Consider the following 23,718-nt stretch of genomic DNA (forward strand, 5'->3'; position numbering starts at 1 on the left):
CTCACACTAATTTTCTGCCTCCCATTCCCTGCCATGAAATTGTCCCATCTAAGACTGCGTTCAGGTGCCCATTCCCCTGCCAAACTAGTTTAAACCATCCCCAACAGCACTAGCAAACCTTCCTGCAAGGATATTTGTCCCAGTCCTGTGCAGGTGTATACAGGTCCCACCTTCCCCAGAACTGGTCCCAATGCCCCAGAAATCTGAAGCCCTCTCTCCTGCACCATCTCTCCAGTCACGCATTCATCTGGTATATTTTCCTATTTTTGTACTCACTAGCACATGGCCTTGGGAGTAATCTGGAGATTACTACCTTTGAGGTTCTGCTTGCTAATCTCGTTCCTAACTCCCTGAACTCAACCTGCTGGACCTCATCCCTCTTTCTTCCTATATCGTTGGTATTAATGTGGACCACGACCTCTGGCTGTGCACCTTCACCCTCCAGAATGCTCTGTAGCCGCTCGGTGATATCCATTTAGATTACTCTTCCCCATTCTTTGAATGAAACTGAACCTCCTGAAAAGAAATGAGGGTCCCCCCGTCCACTATAATTTTTTCACATTTCCAGACAGGTGGCTTCCCCAAGTTCTGCTGATGTATAGTCTCAGTTAGTGTCTATTGAAACACATCGACTACTCTTGGTAGTTGAGCAAGGTGGCTACTGTATGAGTGAAATGACCTGTCGGAGTTCGGTACAACCAACCTATTCACTAATACCTGCTTAATAATCGGTTTTCCTATAATTTTAGGCATCATAAAACAACAAACTTCTGTTACTGGCAAAGCTCTTCCAGTCCATGTTGTCGGCTAGTGTTGCATATGGCCTTCATGGAAGAGCTAAGAGGATCATGGCAGTTAAAACCTCTTTTTTTTCTGAGGCACATGGAATTCAGAGCTGTTCTCTGTGTAATTCTGTGTGAAGGCTGGGGCATTGACTTATTTTATGTCCAGATGTCGTAGATTTGGAACCTCTGCTTCAATTTCATCTATTCTGTATTCTGACAGCAGATCCGGTATAGAAATATACTCTTACAACACAGAAGGAGGCCATTGGCCCCTTGTGCCGTGCCGACTCTTTGAAAGAGCTATACAATTTGTCTCACTTCCCTGACATTTTCCCGTTGCCATATGAATTAACAGCAGGAGTAGGCCACACGGCCCTGCGAGCCTGCTCCGCCATTCAGTACGATCATGACTGATCTGATTGTAACTTCAACTCCATATTCCTGCCTATCCCCTTTCACCCCCTTGCTTATCAAGAACCTATCTACCTCTGCCTTAAAAATATTCAAAGTCTCTGCTCCCATTGCCTTTTGCAGAAGAGAGTTCCAAAGACTGACGACCCTCAGAGAAAAGATTTCTCCTCATCTCTGTCTTAAATGGGCGACCCCTTATTTTTAAACAGTGACTCCTAGTTCTAGATTCTCCCACAAGAGGAAACCTCCTTTCCACATCCACCCTGTCAAGACCCCTTGGAATCTTTTACGTTTCTGTCAAGTCACCTCTTACTCTTCTAAACTCCAGTGGATACGAGCCTGGCCTGCCTAACCTTTCCTCATAAGACAACCCGCCCATCCCAGGTATTAGTCTAGTAAACCTTCTCTGAACTGCTTCCAACGCATTTACATCCTTCCTTAAATAAGGAGACCAATACTGTATGCAGTACTCCAGTTGTGGTCTCACCAATGCACTGTATAGCTGAAGCGTAACCTCCCTACTTTTGTATTCAATTCCCTTCGCAATAAATGATAATCTATTAGCTTTCCTAACTACTTTCTGTGCCTGCAAACCAACCTTTTGTGATTCATGCACTAGGACACCCAGATCCCTCTGCATCGCCGAGCTCTGCAATCTCTCACCATTTAGATAATATGCTTTTTTATTCTTACGAACATACGAATTCAGAGCAGAAGTAGGCCATTCAGCCCCTCGAGCCTGCTCCGCCATTCCATAAGATCATGGCTGATCTGCTCGTGTCTCGAATTTCACACTCCCATCTACCCCGATAACCTTTAACTCTTGTTAGGCAAGGGAGTCAATGTACCTTTGCCTTAAAAATATTAATTGACCCCACCTCCATCACCTGCTGAGGCAGCGAGTTCCAAAGTCGCACAACCCTCGAAGAAAACATCCTAAAATGGTGACCTCCTAATTTTAAAACGGTCTACCCAATATTTAATTGGAGAAAATTTCTGCTCATCCAGTGCTGGATGTCGAATAAGTAGTCAAGAGTGGAGGAGTCGAGAGAGGTGGTGGTGAGGTAGAGCTGGGTGTCGTCAGTGTTTAAAATGGTTACAACACAGGAGGCGGCCATTTGGCCCATCGAGTCCAGGCTGATTCTTTGTCACAGCAATTCACTTAGTCCCACTCCCACGTTTGTAACCCTGCATTTTTTTATCTTCAGATAATTATCCAATTCCCTTTTGGAAGCCATAATTGAATCTACCTCCATCACCCCCTCAAGCAGTGCATTCCAGATCCTAACCACTTGCTGTGTAAATTTTTTTTTTTTTCCTCTTGCTGCCTTTGGTTCTTTTGCCATTCACTTTAAATCTGTGTCCTATGGTTCTCAAGCCCTTTGCCAGAGGAACAGTTTCTCTCCATCTACTTTGTCGAGACCCCTCTTGATTCTGAACACCTCTGTCAAATCTCCTCTCAAAATCTCCTCTTAATCTTCTCTTCTCTAAGGCGAACAGCCTCAGCCTCTGCAATCTAATCGTGTAACTGAAGTCCTTGATCCCCAGAACCATTCTTGTGAATCTTTTCTGCACCCTGTCTACTGCCTTCACATCCTTCCGGAGGTGTGGTGTCCAGAATTGGATGCAATGCTCCAGTTGAAGCTGAATCAGTGATTTATAAAAGTTCACAATAATTTACTTGCTTTTATACTGTATGCTTCTATTTATAAAGCCCAGGATCCCATTTGCCTTTCTGATCATTTTCTCAGCTTGCCCTGCCACCGTCAGTAATTTGTGCAGATGTACCCCCAGGTCTCTTGGTTCCTGCTCCCACTTTAGAATTGTACTCTTTTATTTATATTGCACCTCCTTGTTCTTCCGACCACAATGCATCACTTTGAATTTCTCTGCATTAAATTTCATCTGCCACGAGTCCGCTCACTCCACCAGCCTGTCTATGGCTTCTTGAACTCTATCACTATCCTTCTCATAGCACTCAATGGGCTGGATTTTGGCAGCGGCCGTAAACAATGGCGACTTGCACAAGCGGGCCGTACTTCAATATCGCGGCGGCTCATTTAAATGGCCGGGGCAGACCACCACCCCCCCCCCCCCACCCCCCCGGTGATGTGGAGGGGATGAGCGGTCCGTCTCCGGCAATGGCGTCAACAGCCTTTGCACAGGTGCGGACACCATTTTTCAAGGGCTTTGACCCCTTCCATTTAATTTACATTTTTAAAGAGATGTTGGCAAAAATTTTTGAAAACATTTAACTTGCCCCTCTCCTATCCCCCCCAATAACCATGTAATTAACTACCTGCTCTCTTTTCCCCTCCCCCACCCCCAACACTTCCCCTGCCCACCTGACCTTCCCCCATCCCCAAAAGCTCTGAAATACCTACCTGCTCTCCCCTCGCTAGCAGTGATGCGCCTCGGATCCCCATTAGGTCATTTATTAATTTACATTTTTTTAAATATGCAGATTTGGCTCCCGTCACTGAGCCAGGAATATTACGTTCCCATTCCTCCTCTTGTTCGAGCCATAGCTATTATTGCCACTATATTATAACTCCATATGGCAACTTGTGCCTCTAGCTCAGCAACTGTATTTGCCGCGCTCTGTGCATTTATACACATGTACTCCAAACCCGCCTTAGTCTGCCTTGTATTTCTCCTCTGTCTAATTCCTCCTATTTCTGAACAATTCCTAATGCTGTTCCTCTCTCCCAGACCTCTGCATCTTCCTCCTTCTCTCTTATGCATCACCCTGGTTCCCCTCCCCCTGTTAAATTAGTTTAAATCCTCCCCAACAGCTCTAGTTAACCACCCAGTGAGGACGTTGGTCACAGCCTTGTTGAGGTGTAGCCTCAATGCCCCAGGAATCTGAAGCCCTCCTTCTGTACTATTTCTCCTGCCACTCATTAACCTGCTTTATTTTACTATTCTTAGACTCAATTACGTGGCACTGGGAGTAATCCAGGGATCACTACCTGCGAGGTTCTGTCTTTTGCGTTCCTCCCTTGCTCCTGAAACCCTCTCAAGACCTCAGCCCTGTTCCTACCTATGTCATTGATTCCCACAGTAGAATTATAGTTATAAATGATAAAAACTTCAAAGTGATTATCGACAATGCACCCGGCAGCTGACATCATCAGACTGCACCAATCTGCGCACATGTGCAGATTGGCTCCTACTCTCTGCGCATGTGCTGCGTTCCGCATTGCCAGGACTGGTTGGCGCATACACAGATTACATCATCGAGTAACGCGTGCAGAGAGCCGGGGACGGGGGCAGCGGGGAGAGAGCCGGGGACGGGGGCAGCGGGGAGAGAGCCGGGGACGGGGGCAGCGGGGAGAGAGCCGGGGACGGGGGCAGCGGGGAGAGAGCCGGGGACGGGGGCAGCGGGGAGAGAGCCGGGGATGGGGGAAGCGAGGAGAAAGCGGGGATGAGGAAGCAGGGAGAGCGCGGCTTGAAGACCTTGGTGGTGGCAGCGGGTGTGCTCTCCTCCTCTGCCCACGCGCTCTCACACCCCTGGGCCCACCCGCTCACCTTAACCCCCTGGCCCGCCTGCCTGCTCCCCCCCCACCGGCTCGCTCGCTCGCGCTCTGCCTCCTGCCATTGTGTGCTGCCATGTGTTTAGGTTGCCTTCGTGTGATTATTTGAGCAGCGCCATCATTAGTCCTGGCAGCTGCTGACGTCGCAGATTGTGACGTTTTAGTGGCACAGGCTGCATTTGCCATGTGCCACTGCAGAGCCACCTAGTGGTAGCGTTGTCAGCAAACGCAGCCTAAAAACTTAGGTTGCCAGAATGTATGATTTCAATGGATTTGGAATTAATTTGCTCAAAGCTTCATGCTTGACTATTTTGAGAGGTCACCTATTGATTACAGGAATTCTTCCTATTCAAAGTTGTCTCTCATGCCATCCCATCAGATGAAGGTGCTTCAGGCTGCTGTTCTATTTTTGTGCACTTGGAACAGAAAATTTTTGCCTGTGCTGGAGTTAATAAAAGTTTCCCCCTTAAGGTTAGCAGGCCATTGAATTGGACGTCCTTGGTTGGTACTGACTAGGATCACTTCCTCCTGAGGCTTGGTAATGATGCATACCATGAGAGGGAACAGAAGGTGAGAATTTAGGAACCTTCCCTGCCTGCATCACTATGCCACACAGGACCAGCATCTTAGAGTCCCTTAACTTGGAATAGAACACTGACTGCAGTTGTGGAAAATCATCGTAAATGTGACATATGCGTAACACCTCTCAGGTTCCCTTCTATCCAAATATTATAGTGTTCCATGATGTAACTTCACTGCTTTGCATTTTGTCCACATTGTTGTGGGATTATGTGCCATGAGATGCAAGGAGGGTGCTACACTCTGACTAAATGCCTCGGGATAGCATCTGTGAAAGGGAAGCTTTTACAACCTATTTTGAAGGCTATTGGGAATAACAGCAACTTATATTTATATAGCTCCTTCAGCATAATAAAGCATCCCAAGGTTCTTCACAGGAGCATTATAAACGAAATATGACACCGGTCACTTAAGGAGATATTCAGTCAGATAACTGAAAACATGGTCAAAGAGTAAAGCTTTAAGGAGTATCTGAAAGGAGGAAAGGTAGGTAATGAGGCAGAGAGCTGTAGAGAGGGAATTCTAGAGCTTAGGGCATTGGTAGCTGAAGGCATGGCCACCAATGGTGGAGCAGTTAAAATTGGGGATGTTCAAGAGGCCAGCATTAGATGACCACAGATATCTTGAAAGTTTGTGGGGCTGGTGGAGATTACAGAGATGGGGAGGGGCGAGGCCATGGAGGGGATTTGAAAACAAGGACGAGAATTTTAAAATCAAGATGTTGCTTGACCAAGAGCCAAAGTAGATCAGTGAGCACAAGGGTGATAGATGTACAGGACTTGGTGCGATTTATGACATGGGCAGCAGAGTTTTGTATGACCTCAAGTTTACAGAGGGTAGAATGTGGTAGACCAGCCAGGAGTGCATTGGAATAATCAAGTCTAGAGGTAACAAGACACGAATGAGGGTTTTAGCCCAAGATGAGCTTAGACATGGCCCAAGACGGAGGTAGAAATAGGTGGTCTTAGTAATGGTGTGAATATGTGGTTGGAAGCTCATCTTGGGGTCAAATATGACACCCAGATTGTAACAGACTGGTTTAGTTTCAAACTGTTGCCAGTGAGAGGGATGGATTTGGTAGCTAGGGCACAAAGTTTGGAATGGGGACTGAAAACAATGGCTTCAGTTTTCCCAATATTTAATTTAACTGTATTTCTACTTATACAGTACTGGATGTTGGATAAGCAGCCTGTTAACTTAGCAACATTGGATGAGTCAAGAGAGGTGTTGGTGAGGCAAAACTGGGTGTTGTCATGTACACGTGAAAACTATGCTTTTGGCTAATGTCGCCAAGGAGCAGCATTTGATGATAAATAGGAGGGGGCCAATGATAGATCCTTGGGGGACACCAGAGGCAATGGTGTGCAAGTGGGACGAGAAGCCATTGCAAGTGATACTCTGTCTATGATTGGATAGGTAAGAATGTAGGTCTGGAGAGGCAGTCCCACCCAGCTAGATGACAGTCGAGAAGTATTGGAGGACCATGGTGTGGTCAAATGTGTCAAAAGCTGCAGTTAGGTCAAGAAACATGAGGAGGGATAGCTTACCTTTGTCATAGTCACAAAGGATGTCATTTGTGATTTTGATGAGAGCCGTTTTGGAACTGTGGCAGGGGCAGAAACCTGATTAGAGAGATTCATACATGAAGTGCCCAGAAAGATGGGAATGGATTTGGGAGGTGACAACATGTTCAAAGACATTGGAGAGGAAAGGGAGGTGGTAGTTTGCAAGGATGGTGGGGTAAAGAGTTGTTTTTTTGAGGAGAGGGCTGGTGATGGCAGATTTGAAGGAGAGAGGGACAGCACCTGAACAGAGAGAACAGTTAACAATATCAGTTAACATGGGAGCCAGGAAGGGAAGTTGGGTGGTGAGCAGTTTCGTGGGATTAGGGTCAAGGGGGCCGTTTGTGTGTCTCATGGACAAGATGAGCTCGGAGAGGGGATGAGGGGAGATGGGAGAGAAAGAGTTCAGGGCTAGGGTAATGGGAAACCTTAGAGGAAATTTAGTCTAGGTGAACTAGTGGAAGCGAGAGACAGCTGATTGGATGTTCTCGATCTTAGTGACGAGCAAGTCCCTGAGCTCCTCAAACTTACTGTAGGAGGTGAGGGTGGAGGAGACAGGGGACAGGGCTTTAAGAAAACGGTTTGTAGTAGAGAAAAGAAGCTGGGGTTATCTTTGCATTCCAGGATGATTCTGGAAAAGTAGCAGTTTTATCAGATGAAACCAGGACCTGATGGTGTTTTATGTAGTCCAGCGTGATCTGGCAGTGATGGCTAAACTAGTTGTCCACCATATCCTTTCAAGTCTGCTCCCCTTGGATTTAAGGGAATGCAGATGAGGGCTGTACCAGGAGGAACAACCAGGGTGAGAGAGAGTAATGCTTTTATTGGGAACTAAGGCATCAAAGGTGGAACAAATTAGTAGCTGTAGATATGGCGAATGGAGGGCCAACTCCTAGACAGTTAGGAATTTAAGTGCAGTTGTAAGTAAATTGGGGGGGGATAGTTTTTTCTGGAGAGGATACAGAAGGAAGTAGGGTTGGGCATGGAAGGGAGATGTGGGTGGAGAGCAATACAAGGAAGTGATCAGAGATGACCATCTGTGATTGATACGATTGGATTAGCAGGACCGTGTGAGATGGCGGCTTCAGGGGGGTGGCCGTGAATATAGTTTGCGGAGTTTTCATGGAGGGAGAGATTTAGGAAGGATAAGAGGACAGTGAACTTGTGAGAGAGAACATGATGAGTTGAGATGGCGATTGAAATCACCGAGGATGAGAAGTCATTCGGTGCAGAGGCTAAGGGAGGAAAGCAGTGAAGATAGCTCGGGGAGAAAATTTTTATCGTACTTGGGAGGACGTAGAGAATGATGATTTTGAATGAGCGAGGTGGAGGTGAAGATACTCAAAGTAGAAAAAAATGCCAGAGGAGTAGGAAGTGGGGCCAGGTTGAGATTTGGTGATGAGCACCACACTTTCACCGGTATGGTCTTAACAGGGCAAGTGGTGGAAAATATAGCCAGAGAGGAGGCTTCATTAAAGGGAAAGGTGTTATCACCCTTCAGCCAGGTTTCTGTTAAGGCCATGATGTCAATGCAGTCATCCACAGTAAGTTCATGGATGGCAAGGGCCTCATTCACAAGTGAACTGACATTCTGGACGGAGATGCCTAGAGGGGTGCTGAAAGCCGAGTCCAAAGGGTCAGCAGTGGAAGGGGTGAGTTGGGCAGGAAAATTAGCCCCCAGAGAGCACACTGGGAGCTAGAAGGTCGATGAGAGAGTGGGATGGGGCACAGTGTCGAGTGCCTCGAAGAGGCCTTTGGAGGATGCCAAGAGAGGCACAGAGGGAAACTGGATGCTTATCTAAGAGGGAGTCAAGCATGGGATGGCGACAGGAGAGCAGGAAGGTCAAGAAGTACTGAAGGGTTGGGACAGGGAATTGGGAGTCCAGAGTACCTGAGAGGCATAATAATAGAAGAGAGAAGTCTTGGAAGGGTAAAGAGAAAAGTGGGGGGGGGGGGGGGTGCGGGTGCGGGCCGGCGGGGGGAAGGAACAGAATTGGAGATCGAGCACTGTGCTCAGGTCTGGAGTGGCAGCCAAAATGTGTGTGCAAATGGACTTGGAAAGCTCAAGTTACATAGGTCTGATTACCTGAAAATTAGGAAGCCCTAAGATTCTTAGCCAAGCAAATTGAAAAAAAAAAATACTTAGGCTCCTGTATGTTGCTGCTTTTGAGGACATTTATAGTTCAATGCTCCTAGAGACATGCTTCCTGGCTAGCACTTTGTGTTGTCTTAGACAGGACTGTTCTCCATTTGGGAGATGTGTGCTGTGAATACCTGTATCTAAATGGATTGCCAATTACGAAGACTGGGCTTGGTAAGAAGAAATTCTCATTGGAGTCATTCTTCTTACCACAAGCATCTTTGTAGCTTTGAATCCTTCTTAGGGACACTGTTACTGTTCATTGGAGAAAAAATTTGCCTTACTTGTTTTTTACATTGAAAAACACAAAGGAATCCACAAAGTCCCATCTGAATCTAGTGGCGTTGGTAGAGCTGTCTTGTACAGGGAAGAGTGCCACTATTTAGCCCTCCCAGAATAGTTTGGATGATGCTTGTTGTGGGAGGGTAACGAAGCAAAGGCATGAATGTCTGGCTGGGGAACTGTTAATTTCTAACATATTGAAACCGTAAAAAAAATTATCAATTTTAAGATGTAAAAATGGCTGCCAGAAACAGTGAAATTTGATTTTAATCAGTGCGTTTTGTGGTACTCGCTGGTTTGTAAGCTATCACTTTGAAATTTAGGTTAAGTCACTTGAATAATTCTAAACTGACAGTTTGGAGATTTTATTTTTGCTGAAGGAATCTGGTATTTATGTAAGAGCTAGCAGGTTATGTTTGAGGCATTTTGATGCTGATGTTGAAAATTATGATAGACTAACCAACTCTGGTCAGTCACTAAGATTCAACAGGAGGAAAATATTGCTCATCACTGCTGCATCAATGGTCATTTCAGCAACAACTAGAATTATGTAAATAACTGAGATACAGGAGGAAGAGGGGAGATTAAAATAAATTACTTGTGTTGTGAGCAATATTGAAAATCCACTGAACGGTTAAACCAAACAAAATTGTACTATAAAGAAAGGAAAAAAACAGACTTGGGGAAGAGTAGAGTTTATTAAATCTTAAGTTTTGTGACATGATAGTATTACAAATATTTTATTGATGAGACTTGCATATTTTAGTATTGGTAAAGTGTGTAATATCTTTACCTCATCATACTCCGTGATCATTCGCTTCAATAAATTTGCTGTATAACAGTGATGGGTTGAGTTTAAATTGCAGCATGAGTGGTTTTAAAAAAAAAAGGCAGAAACTTTGACGGAATATTCCATTCCAATGAGCCCGATGATGCAGGGGCGGCGGGGGATGTAAAATGGAGCGGGAGGCTCCGGGAGGCTTTCCCAACCTGCTCCTTAAGTGGCCACTTACGGGCCTTTGTCCGCTTCCACGCAGATTTTATGCATGGCAAGCAGGAATCCTGGAGAGGGAAAAGCAGGCGGTTTCTCAGGTCCTGGGGGGGGTGGGGGCCTGCTCATCAGGCACAGGGTGCCTGATGGAGGGCCGCCCCCACTACCCCAACCAGCACCCAATACGCCCCACCCTTGCCTCGTCGAGGTCTAACCAATTACTCCCAGCGAGGCAACCAAAACCTACCTGTCTTGCTGGCTCCATGTTTTTGGCTGGAGTGCAGTCCCAGTATTGGCCACCACTCCAGGTGACGCTGCTGGGACTAAGAGCTGCCAGCCAGCTGATTGGCTGGCAGCTCAGTGAGGCGTGACTTCCTCCCTCAAGAGTGAGGAAGTCCCGCCTCAGAACAAGTAAAGCCTCGGGACCCATAAAATGCGGGTCAGATTCCCAGGCAAGGCAGAAGCGGGTTCACCGACTTTTCAGTCAGTGGCCGGCTCCCATCCGCCCAACGTGAAATCCCGGCCTTTTGGTTCAGATCCTGACTGACTGACTGACTGACTAATGCCACAAGATTTATGTTAATATATAGCTAAATGATAGTTGTCCTCAGATGAGTGGGAAGTTTCAGACAATGAGTTAGCGTGGAATTTTAAACTCAGATTTGCACAACCCTTTTTTTTCAGGCGTTTACACAAGTAATGAAGTACCAGTTTCACTGCAGTATACAGTACCAGGGTCAAGCTGCAGTACTCCACTTTCCAGTTCTATTTTACCTCCACAAAATGCAGCCCATTCACAGCAGATGAGCACATCGCCTTCAGCCACCATTTCTGTTGCAACTATGGTTTCTACAACTCAGGTAAGAGATTATTTAGTCGTTGTAAAAATTAAAAGAACCAAGCATTCCCAAAGAGAAAAGCTTTTCAATTTGTTTTTCTTCATTCCAATAGGATTTTTTCCCCTCCCTTTTCTATCAATTGCTTCTTCCCACTTTTTTCCTAAAAACATTGTCTCTTGGTTGCAGTACCTTACACTGGGCACTTATTGCCCTCTGATACTTTAGCTAAGTGCCAGTTCTTCATATTTTAGCCTAGAATATTGCCAATAGGCTATTTAACTGCAGGGTCATCACAGCCTAGCCAGATACTGCTCTTTCTCACATAATTCCAGCACAGAATATTGATCAGGAGTATAATGTCTTGATTTTCTTTTTACTTACCTCTCTGGCTAATTTTAGAGCTCCAGTCACTGCTTTGGGTCAGATCAGCAATAAATTGGGAATCTAACATGGGAACCTTTGTTTATGTGACTCAGCAATTCACCCACAGTGGAACTAAAATATTCATTGTTATTTTTCCTTAAAACTTTTATTTTAAAAGGTCAGTCATTTTAAGTAAACAAATGATAAACACAGTTAACATTTTACAATTAACAGTAAAGATATAAAAGATTTTTAAATAAAACTCTGCTCCTCGTGGTGGATTGAATATGCTGTTTTAGAAACATAGAAAATTTACCACACAAAAGGAGGCCATTTAGCCCATTGTGTCTGCACTGGTCGAAATGGAGCCAACCAATCTAATCTCACTTTCCAGCCCTTGGTCCATAGCCCTGTAGGTTGTGACACTTGAATCATATCCAAGTACTGTTTAAATGCAATAAGGATTTCTGGTTTCAAGGTGATTATTGACAACGCAGCCGGCAGCTGATGTCATCAGACTGTGCCAATCTGTGCACATGTGCAGATTGGCTCCTACTCTCTGCGCACTTGGATTGTTTTCACTGGAACGATGTAGGTGGAGGGGCGACATGATAGAGGTTTACAAAGTTATAAGCGGCATGGACAGAGTGGATAGTCAGAAGCTTTTTCCCAGGGTGGAAGAGTCAGTTACTAGGGGACATAGGTTTAAGGTTGGGAGGGGCAAAGTTTAGAGGGGATGTGCGAGGCAAGTTCTTTACACAGAGGGTGGTGAGTGCCTGGAACTTGTTGCCGGGGGAGGTGGTGGAAGCAGGTACCATAGAGACGTTTAAGAGGCATCTTGACAAATACATGAATTGGATGGGAATAGAGGGATACGGACCCCGGAAGTGCAGAAGGTTTTAGTTTAGGCAGGCATCAAGATCGGTGCAGGCCTGGAGGGCCGAATGGCCTGTTCCTGTGCTGTACTGTTCTTTGTTCTTTGTTCATACGCTGCATTCCACATTGCCAGGGTTGGGTGGCGCATGCGCAGATGACGTCTTTGCGTAACGCGGGCGGAGAGCGGGGGTGGGCGAAGCGGGGAGAGAGCGGCCAAAGGCCTTGGTAGCGGTGTGCTCTCCACCCGCCCTCCCACTCACTCCCTCCCTCCCTCCCCAGCCCGCTAGCTCACTCCCTCCGGCCATTGTGTGCTGCCATGTGTTTAGGTTGCCTTCGTGTGATTATTTGAGCAGCTCCATCTTTAGTTCTGGCAGCTGCCTGATGTCACAGATTGTGATGTTTTAGTGGCACAGGCTGCATTTGCGCATGTGCCACTGCAGCGCCACCTAGTGATTGCATTGTCAGCAAATGCAGCCTTCTGGTTTTACCACCATCTCAGACAGTGAGTTCCAGACTCCCACCAGCACCCTTTGGATGAAAACAAATTCGCCTTAACTCCCCACTAAAACTTCTGCCAATTACTTTAAATTTATTCCCCCTGGTTATTGACCTCTTTGCTAAGGCACATAGGTCCTTCCTATCCACTCTATCTAGGCCCCTCATAGTTTTATACGTCTCAATTAAATCTCCCCTCTGTTCCAAAGAAGAAAACCCCAGCCTATCCAAAATAAAAACAGAAAATGCTGGAAGCACTAAGCAGATCTGGCAGCACATGTGGAGAGAGAAACAGAATTAACATTTCAATCTGTGACCTTTGATAAACAGTTCAGCCTATTCAGTCTTTCCTCATAGCAAAAATTCTCCATTCCTTGCAAAACTCTCATAAATATCCTCTGCACCCTTTTTAGTGTGGTCACATCCTTTCTGTGATGCGGTGACCAGAACTGTGTGCATTATTCCAGCTGTGGCCTTCCTAGTGTTTTATACAGTTCCAGCATAACCTGCTTGCTTTTATATTCTGTGCCTCGGCTAATAAAGCAAAGTATCCAGATTTACTAATGACATAAATGTAGGCGGCATTGTAACCAGTGTGGATGGAAGTGTAACATTACAAAAGGATATTGATAGATTAAGTGAATGGACAAAACTATGGCAAATGGATTTTAATATGGGTAATGTGAGGTCATCCACCTTGGAGCTAAAAAGGATAAAGCAAGGTACTTTCTAAATGGTGAAAAGCTAGAAACTGTGGAGGTCCAAAGATACTTGGAGGTCCAGGTACATAGATCATTGTCATGAACAGGTACAGAAAATAATCAAAAAGATTAATGGAATGCTGGCCTTTATATCTGGAGGACTAGAATACAAAGGGTTGAAGTCATGCTTCAGCTCTACAAACCCCTGGTTAGACCACACCTGAAGTACTGTGAGTAGTTTTGGGTACCACACCTTAGGAAGGATATATTGGGCTTGGAGGGAGTGCAGCATAGATTCACCGGAATGATACCTGGACTCCAAGGGTTAAATTATAAGGAGAGATTACACAAATTAGGGTTGTGTTTCCTAGAAGGTTAAGGGATGATTTGATAGAAGTTTTTAAGATATTAAGGCAGATAGGGTACATAGGCTGTTTCCAGTGTGGTGCTGCTGCTCCTATTAGTCACAAAAACAACCATCAGCTATTATCCTTTGCTTCCTGCTACTGAGCCAATTTTGAATCCAACTTGCCATTTTGTGTCTGCCGTGTGGGACCTTGTTAAAAGCCTTGCTGAAATCCATGTAGACAACATCAAATGTGCTGTTTTCTTCAACCCTTCTTGTTACCTCCTCAAAAAGTTCAATTAGTCAGACGCAGGCCTTCCCATAACAAATCCATGCTGACTGCCCTTGATTACTTCATCTTTTCTAAATAATACTGACCTTCAGAATTTTTTTTCCAATACTTTGCCTGTCAGTAAGGTTTGGCTGTAATTATTTGGTCTATCCCTTCCTCCTTTTTTAAACAATAATAAAATGTTGGTTGTCCTCCAGCATCACACCTGTAGCCAGAGAGGACTGGAAAATGATGGTTGGACCATCTGCTATTTCCTCCCTTGCATCTCTTAGCCTGGGATACATTTTCATCCAGGGCTAGTGATTTATCTACTTGCAAAGATTCTAAACCCCTGGATATTTCCTCCCTCACTATGTTTATCCCATCCAATATTTCACCCCCTCCTTAACTACAATATCTGTGTCATTTCCCCCCATCCCCCCCCCCCCCCCCTTTGTGAAAACGGAATCAAAGTATTCATTAAGAACCATGCCCACGTCTTATACCTCCACACAAAGGTTCCCTTTTTGGCCTCTAATAGGCCATTCTCTTTTCTTAGTTATCCTCTTGCTCTTTATGTATTTATAAAACATCTTTGGGTTTTCCTTGATTATACTTGCAATATTTTCTCATGTTTTTTTTTTCAAATTTTCTTTCAGTTTCAACCTGCACATTCATAGTCCTCTCGGCTTTCTGCAGTATTGAGCTGCTTTTATAAGGAAATGTAATTATATTATAAATTTTGCAATATATTCTTCTAAAGTGCATCTGTATGTTTATTAAGGGCACAAATGTAATTGCTGTATTTTACTGAACTAATTAAGGACCAATTGTTAATCCTCACATTGAGCAGAGCCAACTAACACCCTTTTTTGATGTGTGACGTCTGAAATCAATTGAAGTATTTTCAGTTGATGGGTATGTTTATACATTGGAAATGATTGGTTTCTTTTTTATATTTTAAAAAAATAAATTTGCATGTGTTATAGTAAGATGAGCCTGTCTTAAAAAAAAATACTTTAAGTGAATATTACATTAGGACTCACTGGCACAGGGGCTTTTAAAGTAAAGCACTTCAGAAGGAGAAGCATAATGGCTGTAAATTAGCTAAGGTGTTTATAGAATCTTATCATTTCCTTGGTTAAAATTTTCTAACTCAGCACTGACCAAAAATTTTCTGATCAGAAAGAATGCAGTGGGATTCCCCAGGAATTGGTATTAAGACCATTGCTTTTCTTGTTTACATATAAATGACTTGAGCTTGGGTGCAGGGAGTACAATTGTCAAGTTTGTGGATGATACAAAGCTTCACAACATAGTAAATACTGAGCAGGATAGTAGTTGATGTTAGAGGACATAGATGGACTGGTGAAATGGGCTGACACATGGCAGCTGCAATTTAGTGCAGAGAATTGTGAAATGCACTTTGGAAGAGGCAATATAATCTAAATAGTACTATTTTAAGGGGGTTTCAATTTCAGTGGGACCTGGGGGGTGCCTATGCACAACTCTTTTAAAGTGGCAGGGCAAGCTGATTAGGTGGTTAAGAAAGGTGGCTTTGTAAATAGGGGCATTGAATACAAAAACAAGGAAGTCATGCTAAACTGTTATAAATCTCTAGTTAGGCCTCAGCTAGAGTATTCTGTGCAATTCTGTGCACTGCATTAAAAAGGATGTCAAAGCCTTGGAGGAGGTGCAGAGGAAATTTACCAGGATGATAGCAGGGATATAGCAGGGATGAGGGTCTTCACTTATGTGGAGAGATTGGAGAAACTAAGATTGTTTTCTTAGGGCAGAAAGGTTAAAGGGGAGAACTAATAGCATTTTGATAGTTTCTCCCCAGGTTCTCTCTTTCCTCTGACAAGTGTGTTGGTAATCAGAGGTCATAGATTTTAAGTAATTTGCAAAAGAGCTACAGGGGTAAGGAGAAATGTCTTTCACATACAAGGTTGATAAGATCGGGAATGCATTACCCAAACGGGTGCTGAAATCAAATTCGATGTGAACTTCCAAAAGGTGCATGGATATGTACTTAAAGCAGATCAATTTGCAGAGTTTTGAGGAAAAAGCTGGGCTGTGGGATTAAATTAGACAGCACTTTTAAAGGTGTGATGGTTGAATGTGCTGTATGATTCTGTGTTCCATGTGTTAGACATTTCTGAGCATGATCGACAATGATGAATAAACCCTGTCATCTTGGTTTGGGAGTTCTAGCATAATGTTGTGTGAGTATGGGATTGATGGCAGCTGCTGTCCTAAATACCAAATTTAAAAGTCGGAGAGAGCAAGCCTCAGGGAGAACAGTGCCAGAGACCCACAATTAAAAGAGGCGTTGGGGAGTCAGCAGATATCAGAGAGAGAGAGAGCCTGAGAGAGAACAGTGCTGTAGACACACAAGTAAAAGCCGTGGCAAGGAGTCAGTGAGGGACAGAGGGAGCGAGCCTGAGCGAGAACAGTGTCAAAGACACTCCGTTAAAAGTGGTGGTGGGGAATCAGCAGAAGTCAGAGCAAGCATGTTCGGAAAAAGGGAAAGAAATCAGTGTGACATCGCAGGAAAGAAGCTAAGTGATTGGTTGGTAAGTATTTCTCTTTTCCTGTTTCTAAACTAGGGGATTCGTTTAAACCAGGAGCTGGGAAATTAAAAATTTCAATCGGGGTAAGTATAACAGCAAATTAATTAATAATAAGAGTATTCGCACAGAGCAGGTCTAGAGGCATAAATTAAAATTAATAGTTCAAACAAGGTACTAAGTAGATTCTAATAGATGAAAGAGATTTTTTGTTAGACCATGGATGGGCAGCTGAGACCTGTTGCTTGCAATTCCTGTGCCATGTGCAAACGTCAGGACACTCCAAGTTTCTTGGGGAACCATGTGTGTAGGAAGTGCTTGAGCTCGAACTCAGGATTACCTTGCTTGAGGCGCAGCTGGAGTCACTGCAGAGCATCAGGGAGGATAACAGTTTCCTGGATCGTTCCAGGAGATGGTCATCCCACAGGCAGAAAGAGTTCAGGATAGTAAATGGTTGGCATTCCAGAAGAGTAGGAAGAGGCAGGAAGTGCAGGAGTCTTTGGGGTGTGTGCCACTTTCAAACCGGTACTAAGAATAGGAGACTGCTGGGAGAGACGACAACGTGAAGGAAGTCCAAACTGTGGCACCAATGGGCAAGGGACTGCACAGGAGGGGACAGCAAAGAATAGATATGCCGTCGATATAGGTATTTCCATACTTGGGGGACAGACAGGCGAATTTGTAACTGTCATCATGAGTTGTACATGGTGTGCTGCCTCCTAGTGCCAGGGTAAAGGACATTACGGAGAAGGTGCAGAATATTCTGCAGGGCAAAGGGAATGAGGCAGAAGTTGTGGTACGCGTCAGTACCAACGAGATAGGTAGGGCAGGCATTGAGGTCTCACGGTAAGACTTTCAGGAGCTAGGGAGGACGTTTTAAAAAATAGGATCTCGAAGGTAGCAATCTCTGGATTGCTTCCAGTGCCACACACTAGCAAGAGTAGCAATAGGAAGATAGGATTAAAGCGTGGCTTGAGGCATGGTGCAGGAGGGAGGGCTTCAGATTCTTGGGACAAGTGTCAGATGTGGCTCAATTAATAGCATTCTCGCCTGTGAGTCACGAGGTTCTGGGTTCGAGTCACGAGTTTCTGGGTTCAAGTCCCACTCTAGGGCTTGAATACAAAAATGAAGGCTGATGCTCCATTGCAGTACTGAGGAAGCGCTGTACTGTCGGAGGTGCCGCCTTTTGGATGAAACGTTAAACCAAAGTCCCCTCTTGCTCAGATAGATGTAAAAGATCCCAAGGCACTATTTCGAAGAAGAGCAGGGGAGTTATCCCTGGGGTCCTGGCCAATATTTATCCCTCAATCAACATCACAAAAAACATTATCTGGTCATTATCGCATTGCTGTTTGTGGGAGTTTGCTGTGCGCATTCTGGCAGCTACATTTCCTACATTAGAACAGTGACTGCACTTCAAAAAGTACCTCATTGGTGGTAAAGCACTTTGAGCCAATTGGTTGTCATGGAAGGCGTTATAGAAATACAAGTCTTTTTCCTTTTATTGGGACCAGTTCTGGGGCAGGGGGCACCTATTCAAAAAGGCCAGGTTGCACCTCAACAGGACTGGGACCAGTGACCTCGCGAGGCGGTTCACTAGTGTGGTTGGGAGGGTTTAAACTAAATTGGCAGGGATGTGGTGCATAAATGAGTGAGTTTTGGATAGTACTAGAGCAGGAAATAGAACTATATTAGATAGGAGTGGACTAAGAATAACTACAAGGAATACAAGGACAGATTTAGAATGCATTTATGTAAACACACAAAATGTGCTGAGTAAGGTTGATGAGCTGCAGGCACAAATAGGTGTGTGGGAATATGATGTAGTGGCAGTAGCAGAAATGAAGAACAGAGGAGTGGGGTGGCCACACTGATTAGGGAAGACTTGGAGTTTTAGAAAGAGAGGATGTCCTTGAGGGAGCAAGGACAGAATCCATTTGGTTAGAATTGAGAAGCAAAAAGGATATGATCAAGCTACTAGGAGTATTCTGTCGGCCTCCAAATAGTGAGAGAGATCGATGAGCAAATCTGCAGGGAAATCACAGATGTACAAGAACAATAGAGTGGTGATATTGGGGGACTTTAATTACCCAATATCAGTTCAGATAATCTTAGAGTAAAGGGTAAGAAGGAGGCAGGAATTTCTGAAATGTGTTCAGGGGAACTTCTTTGACTAGTATGTTCTTGGTCCAACTAGGAAGGAGGTATTGCTGGATCTGGTGCTCGGAAATAAGGTGGACCAAGTGTCTGTGGGGCAATACTTGGGTAAGAGTGATCATCGTATCATAAGGTTTAGATTAGTAATGGAGAGGAGCAAGGAACAATCTAAAGTAGAACTTCTAAGTTGGAACAGGGCCAACTTCAGTGGGGTGAGAGGGAACCTAGCCAGGGTAAAATGGTACCAAACACGGACAGGAGAAACAGTAATAGAGCAATGGATGATCTTAAAGGAGGTGATGTTTCATGTACAGGATAGGTACGTTCAACAAGGGCGAAAAGTAGGGGAACCAAAGCCAGAGCTCTTTGGATGACAAGGGAAATAGAGAAAATGATGAAACAAAGAAAGAAGGTATGATGTTTGTCAGGTGAATTCACGTCAAATACAATAAGTTTGAAAGGAGAAGTGAAGAGGAAAATAAGACTGGCAAAGAGAGAATATGAGAATAGAATGGCATTTAGCATAAAAAGGAACCCAAAAATCATCATCTGGCATGTAAGTAGTAAGTGTGTAGTAAGAGGTGGGGTGGGGCCCAGTAGGGACAAAGAAGGTGATATATGCTTGGAGGCACAGAGCTAGGCTAGAATACTTAATGAGTACTTTGTATCGGTGTTTACTAAGGAAGAGAATGCTGACAAAGTGTTGGTAGAAGCCGAGATGGTAGAGCTAATGGATGGGGTGAACATTGATAGGCAGGATGTACTGGAAAGGCTGGCTATGCTTAGAGTGAATAGAAACATAGAAAATAGGAGCAGGAGTAGGCCATTCGGCCCTTTGAGCCTGCTCCGCCATTCATTATGATCATGGCTGATCATCCAACTCAGTAGCCTGTTCCTGCTTTCGCCCCATACCCTTTAATCCCTTTAGACCCATGAGCTATATCTAATACCTTTTTGAAAACATACAATGTTTTGGCCTCAACTGCTTTCTGTGATAGCGAATTCCCCAGGCTCACCACTCTCTGGGTGAAGAAATTTCTCCTCATCTCAGTCCTGAAAGGTTTACCCTGTATCCTTAGACTATGACCCCTGGTTCTGGACTCCCCCACCATCGGGAACATCCTTCCTGCATCTACCCTGTTCAGTCATGTTAGAATTTTATAGGTTTCTATGAGATCCTCCCTCGCTCTTCTGAACTCCAACGAATATAATCGTAACCGATTCAATCTCTTCTCATACGTCAGTCCCACCATCCCAGGAATCAGTCTGGTAAACCTTCGCTGCACTCCCTCTATAGCATGAACATCCTTCCTCAGATAAGGAGACCAAAACTGCACACACAATTCCAGGTGTGGCCTCACCAAGGCCCTGTATAATTGCAGCAAGAGATCCCTGCTCCTGTACTCGAATCCTCTCACTGTGAAGGCCAACATACCATTTGTCTTAACTGGTGTACGAGAACACCCAGGTCTCGCTGCATATTCCGCTCTCTCAGTTTATAGCCATTCAGATAATCTGCCTTCCTGTTTTTGCTACAAAAGTGGATAACCTCACATTTATCCACATTATACTGCATCTGCCATGCATTAGCCCACTCACTCAACTTGTCCAAATCACTCTGAAGCCTCTCTGCATCCTCCTCACAACTCACCCTCCCACCCAGTTTTGTCTCATTTGCAAATTTGGAGATATTACATTTAGTTCCCTCATCTAAATCATTAATGTATATTGTGAATAGCTGGGGTCTTAGCACGATCCCTGCGGTACCCCACTAGTCACTGCCTGCCATTCGGAAAAAGACCCGTTTATTCCTACTCTTTGTTTCCTGTCTGCCAATCAATTTTCTATCCATCGCAATACACTACCCCAATCCCATGCGCTTTAATTTTACGTGCTAATCTCTTATGTGGAACTTTGTCAAAAGCCTTCTGAAAGTCCAAAGAAACTACATCCACTGGCTCCCCCTCATCAACTCTACAAGTTACATCCTCGAAGAATTCTAGTAGATTTGTCAAGCATGATTTCCCTTTCGTAAATCCATGCTGACTCTGTCTGATCCTACCACTATTCTCTAAGTGCTCTGCTATAAAATCTTTGATAATGGATTCTAGAATTTTCCCCACTACCGACGTCAGGCTGACTGGTCTATAATTCCCTGCTTTCTCTCTACCTCCCTTTTTAAATAGTGGGGCTACATTAGCTACCCTCCAATCTCTAGGAACTGCTCCAGAGTCTATAGAATCTTGGAAGATAGCCATCTATGCATCCACTATTTCTAGGGCCACTTCCTTAAGTACTCTGAGATGCACACCATCGGGCCCTGGGGATTTATCGGCCTTCAATCCCATCAATTTCCCAAACACCATTTCTCCACTAATACTGATTTCTTTCAGTTCCTCTCTAAGTCCTGTGTTCCCCAACATTTCTGGTAGATATTTGTGTCCTCCTTTGTGAAGACAGAACCAAAGTATGCATTTAGTTGGTTAGCCATTTTTTTATTCCCCATAATAAATTTCCCTGTTTCTGACTGTAAGGGACCTACATTTGTCTTCACCAATCCTTTTCTCTTCACATACCTATAGAAACTTTTGCGGTCAGTTTTTATGTCCCTCGCAAGCTTGCTCTCGTACTCTCTTTTCCCCTTCTTAATCAATTCCTTGGTGCTCCTTTGCTGAATTCTAAACTGCTCCCAATCCTCAAGTCTGTTGTTTTTCCTGGCAAATTTATATGCCTCTTCCTCGGCTCTAAGTCGCCTGGTCCGGATGGCTTGCATCCCAGGTTGCTAGTGGAAGTGGAGATAGCAGAAGGGTTTGCTGTAATATTCAAATCTTCCCAAGATATGGGGAGGTGCCAAAGGAATGGAGAATTCCTTTAGCAAATCCATGCTGTCTTTGATTAATCCATGTCTTTCTAAATTAAGATTTTTCCTGTCCCTTGGAATTTTGGCCAGTAATTTTCCCATCACAGCGGTTTGGCTGATTGGTCTATCCCTTTCCCCTTTTTAAACAATGGTACAACATTGACTGTCCTACAGTCATCTGGCACCAGATGTGTAACCAGAAAGGATTGGAAAATGATGGTCAGCGCTTCTGTTATTTCTTCTCTTGCTTCCCTTAACAGCCTAGCAAACATTTCATCCAAGCCTGGATGTTAAATCCCTTAATACTTCCTCCTTCACTGTGTTAATTTCATCTAATATTTCACAGTGCTCCTCCCTGGTTGCAATGTCTGTGTCACCCTCTCTGTGAAAACAGACGCAAAGTGTTCATTAAGATCCATACCTACGTCCTCTGTCTCCACACACAGGTTACCCATATTGTTACTAATAATCCCTACTCTCTCTTTAGCTATCCTCTTACTGTTTCTGTATTTAGAAAAAATTCCTTGGGCTTTCCTTGATTTTACCTGCCAGTATATTTTTTCGTTCCCTCGCTTTTTGTTTTCCTAGTTTTTGTTTTTATTTTGCTCTACCCTTTTTATGCTTTTCGGTTTTCTGCAGTATGGAGCCCTTGTAATCTGTCATAAGCTTCCCTTTTTTTCTTTATCCTCTTCTTCAAGCCCCTTGACACCCAAGGGTGCTGAGTTTGTTGGTCCCAACCTTTTACTTTAAGGGAACATACTTGTTCAGAACCCTAGCTTTCTCTTCCCTGAATGCCTCCCACTGATCTGGCACTGTTTTATGTTCAAGTATCTGTTCCCAGTCCACTTCAGCTAAATTACATTTCAGCTTAGTAAAATAAGCTTTTCCCCAATTGAGAACCTTTATTCTTGGTCTGTCTTTGTCCTTTTCCATAACTACCCTAAATCTAAGTGAATTATGATTACTTCTGCCAAAGTGCTCCCCAACTGATGCCCCTTCCACCTGCCCAGCTTCATGCCCTAAAACTAAGCCCAAAATTGCCCCTCCCTTCTTGGGCTTGCTGGCTAAAAAGTTCTCCTGAATGCATTTTAAGAATTCTTCTCCCTCTGTGCCTTTCACATCAATTCTATCACAGTTAATATTAGGGTAGTTAAAATCCCCCACTATTACTACCCTATTGTTTTTCCACTTCTCAGAGATTTGCCTACATATTTGTTCTTCTACCTCACTGTTCGGGGGTCTATAGTACACTAGTACACTCCCAGTAGTGTGATTGCCCCTTTTTTGTTCTTCCCGTATGACCTCATTTGATGATCCTTCTACCATGTCATTCTTGCTCACAGCTATAATTGTTTTCTTAAATCAATATTATGACCCCCTCCCCCTCTTTTTTTTATTCTTCTCTGTTTCTCGGGAATGTTGAGCTATCATTCTTTCTCTTCTTTCAGCCATATCTAAGTAATAGCTGTAATATCATACTCCCAAGTGTCAATCTGTGCTCTCAGTTCATCTGCCTTATTCCCTAGAACTCTTGCATTGTAAAAGGCAGATTGTGGTTGACTAATCTAATTGAATTTTTTGCTGAAGTAATATTGAAGGTCGATGAAGGGAAGACACTGGATGTTATCTCTATGGATTTTAAGAAAGCGTTTGACAAAGTACCACATAAAAGGCTGGTTAACAAAATTGAGGCTCCTGGAATAGGAGGGTCAGTGTCTGCTTGGATAAAAAATTGGCTTCAGGACAGAAAGCAGTGAGTCATGGTAAGTAGTTGTTTTTCAGACTAGAAGATGGTAGACAGTGGTGTTCCCCAAAGTTCCGTGCTAGGACCACTGCTTTTCTGGATATATATAAATGACTTGAACTTTGGAATACAGAGTAAAATTTCAAAATTTGCCAATGATACTGAGGATTGCGAAAAAGTGAGGATAAGACAAATCAGCTGTAAAAGGAC

The 23,718-nt window shown here is 44.2% G+C and overlaps 1 protein-coding gene across 9 annotated transcripts in view; it reads left to right on the forward strand.

Annotated features, from left to right (window-relative positions):
* The window catches only part of mllt10 (MLLT10 histone lysine methyltransferase DOT1L cofactor), a 361,967-nt gene that overhangs the window by 165,864 nt on the left and 172,385 nt on the right, over positions 1-23,718 (forward strand). For all 9 annotated transcript variants that reach the window (XM_068013613.1, XM_068013608.1, XM_068013670.1 and 6 more), the window contains one exon: positions 10,971-11,146. In XM_068013613.1, the coding sequence (XP_067869714.1) occupies positions 10,971-11,146 (176 nt within the window). The remainder of the gene's footprint in view (positions 1-10,970; positions 11,147-23,718) is intronic.

The sequence above is a fragment of the Heterodontus francisci genome, chromosome 2, assembly GCF_036365525.1.
Source record: "Heterodontus francisci isolate sHetFra1 chromosome 2, sHetFra1.hap1, whole genome shotgun sequence".
Classification (NCBI taxonomy): Eukaryota; Metazoa; Chordata; class Chondrichthyes; order Heterodontiformes; family Heterodontidae; genus Heterodontus; species Heterodontus francisci.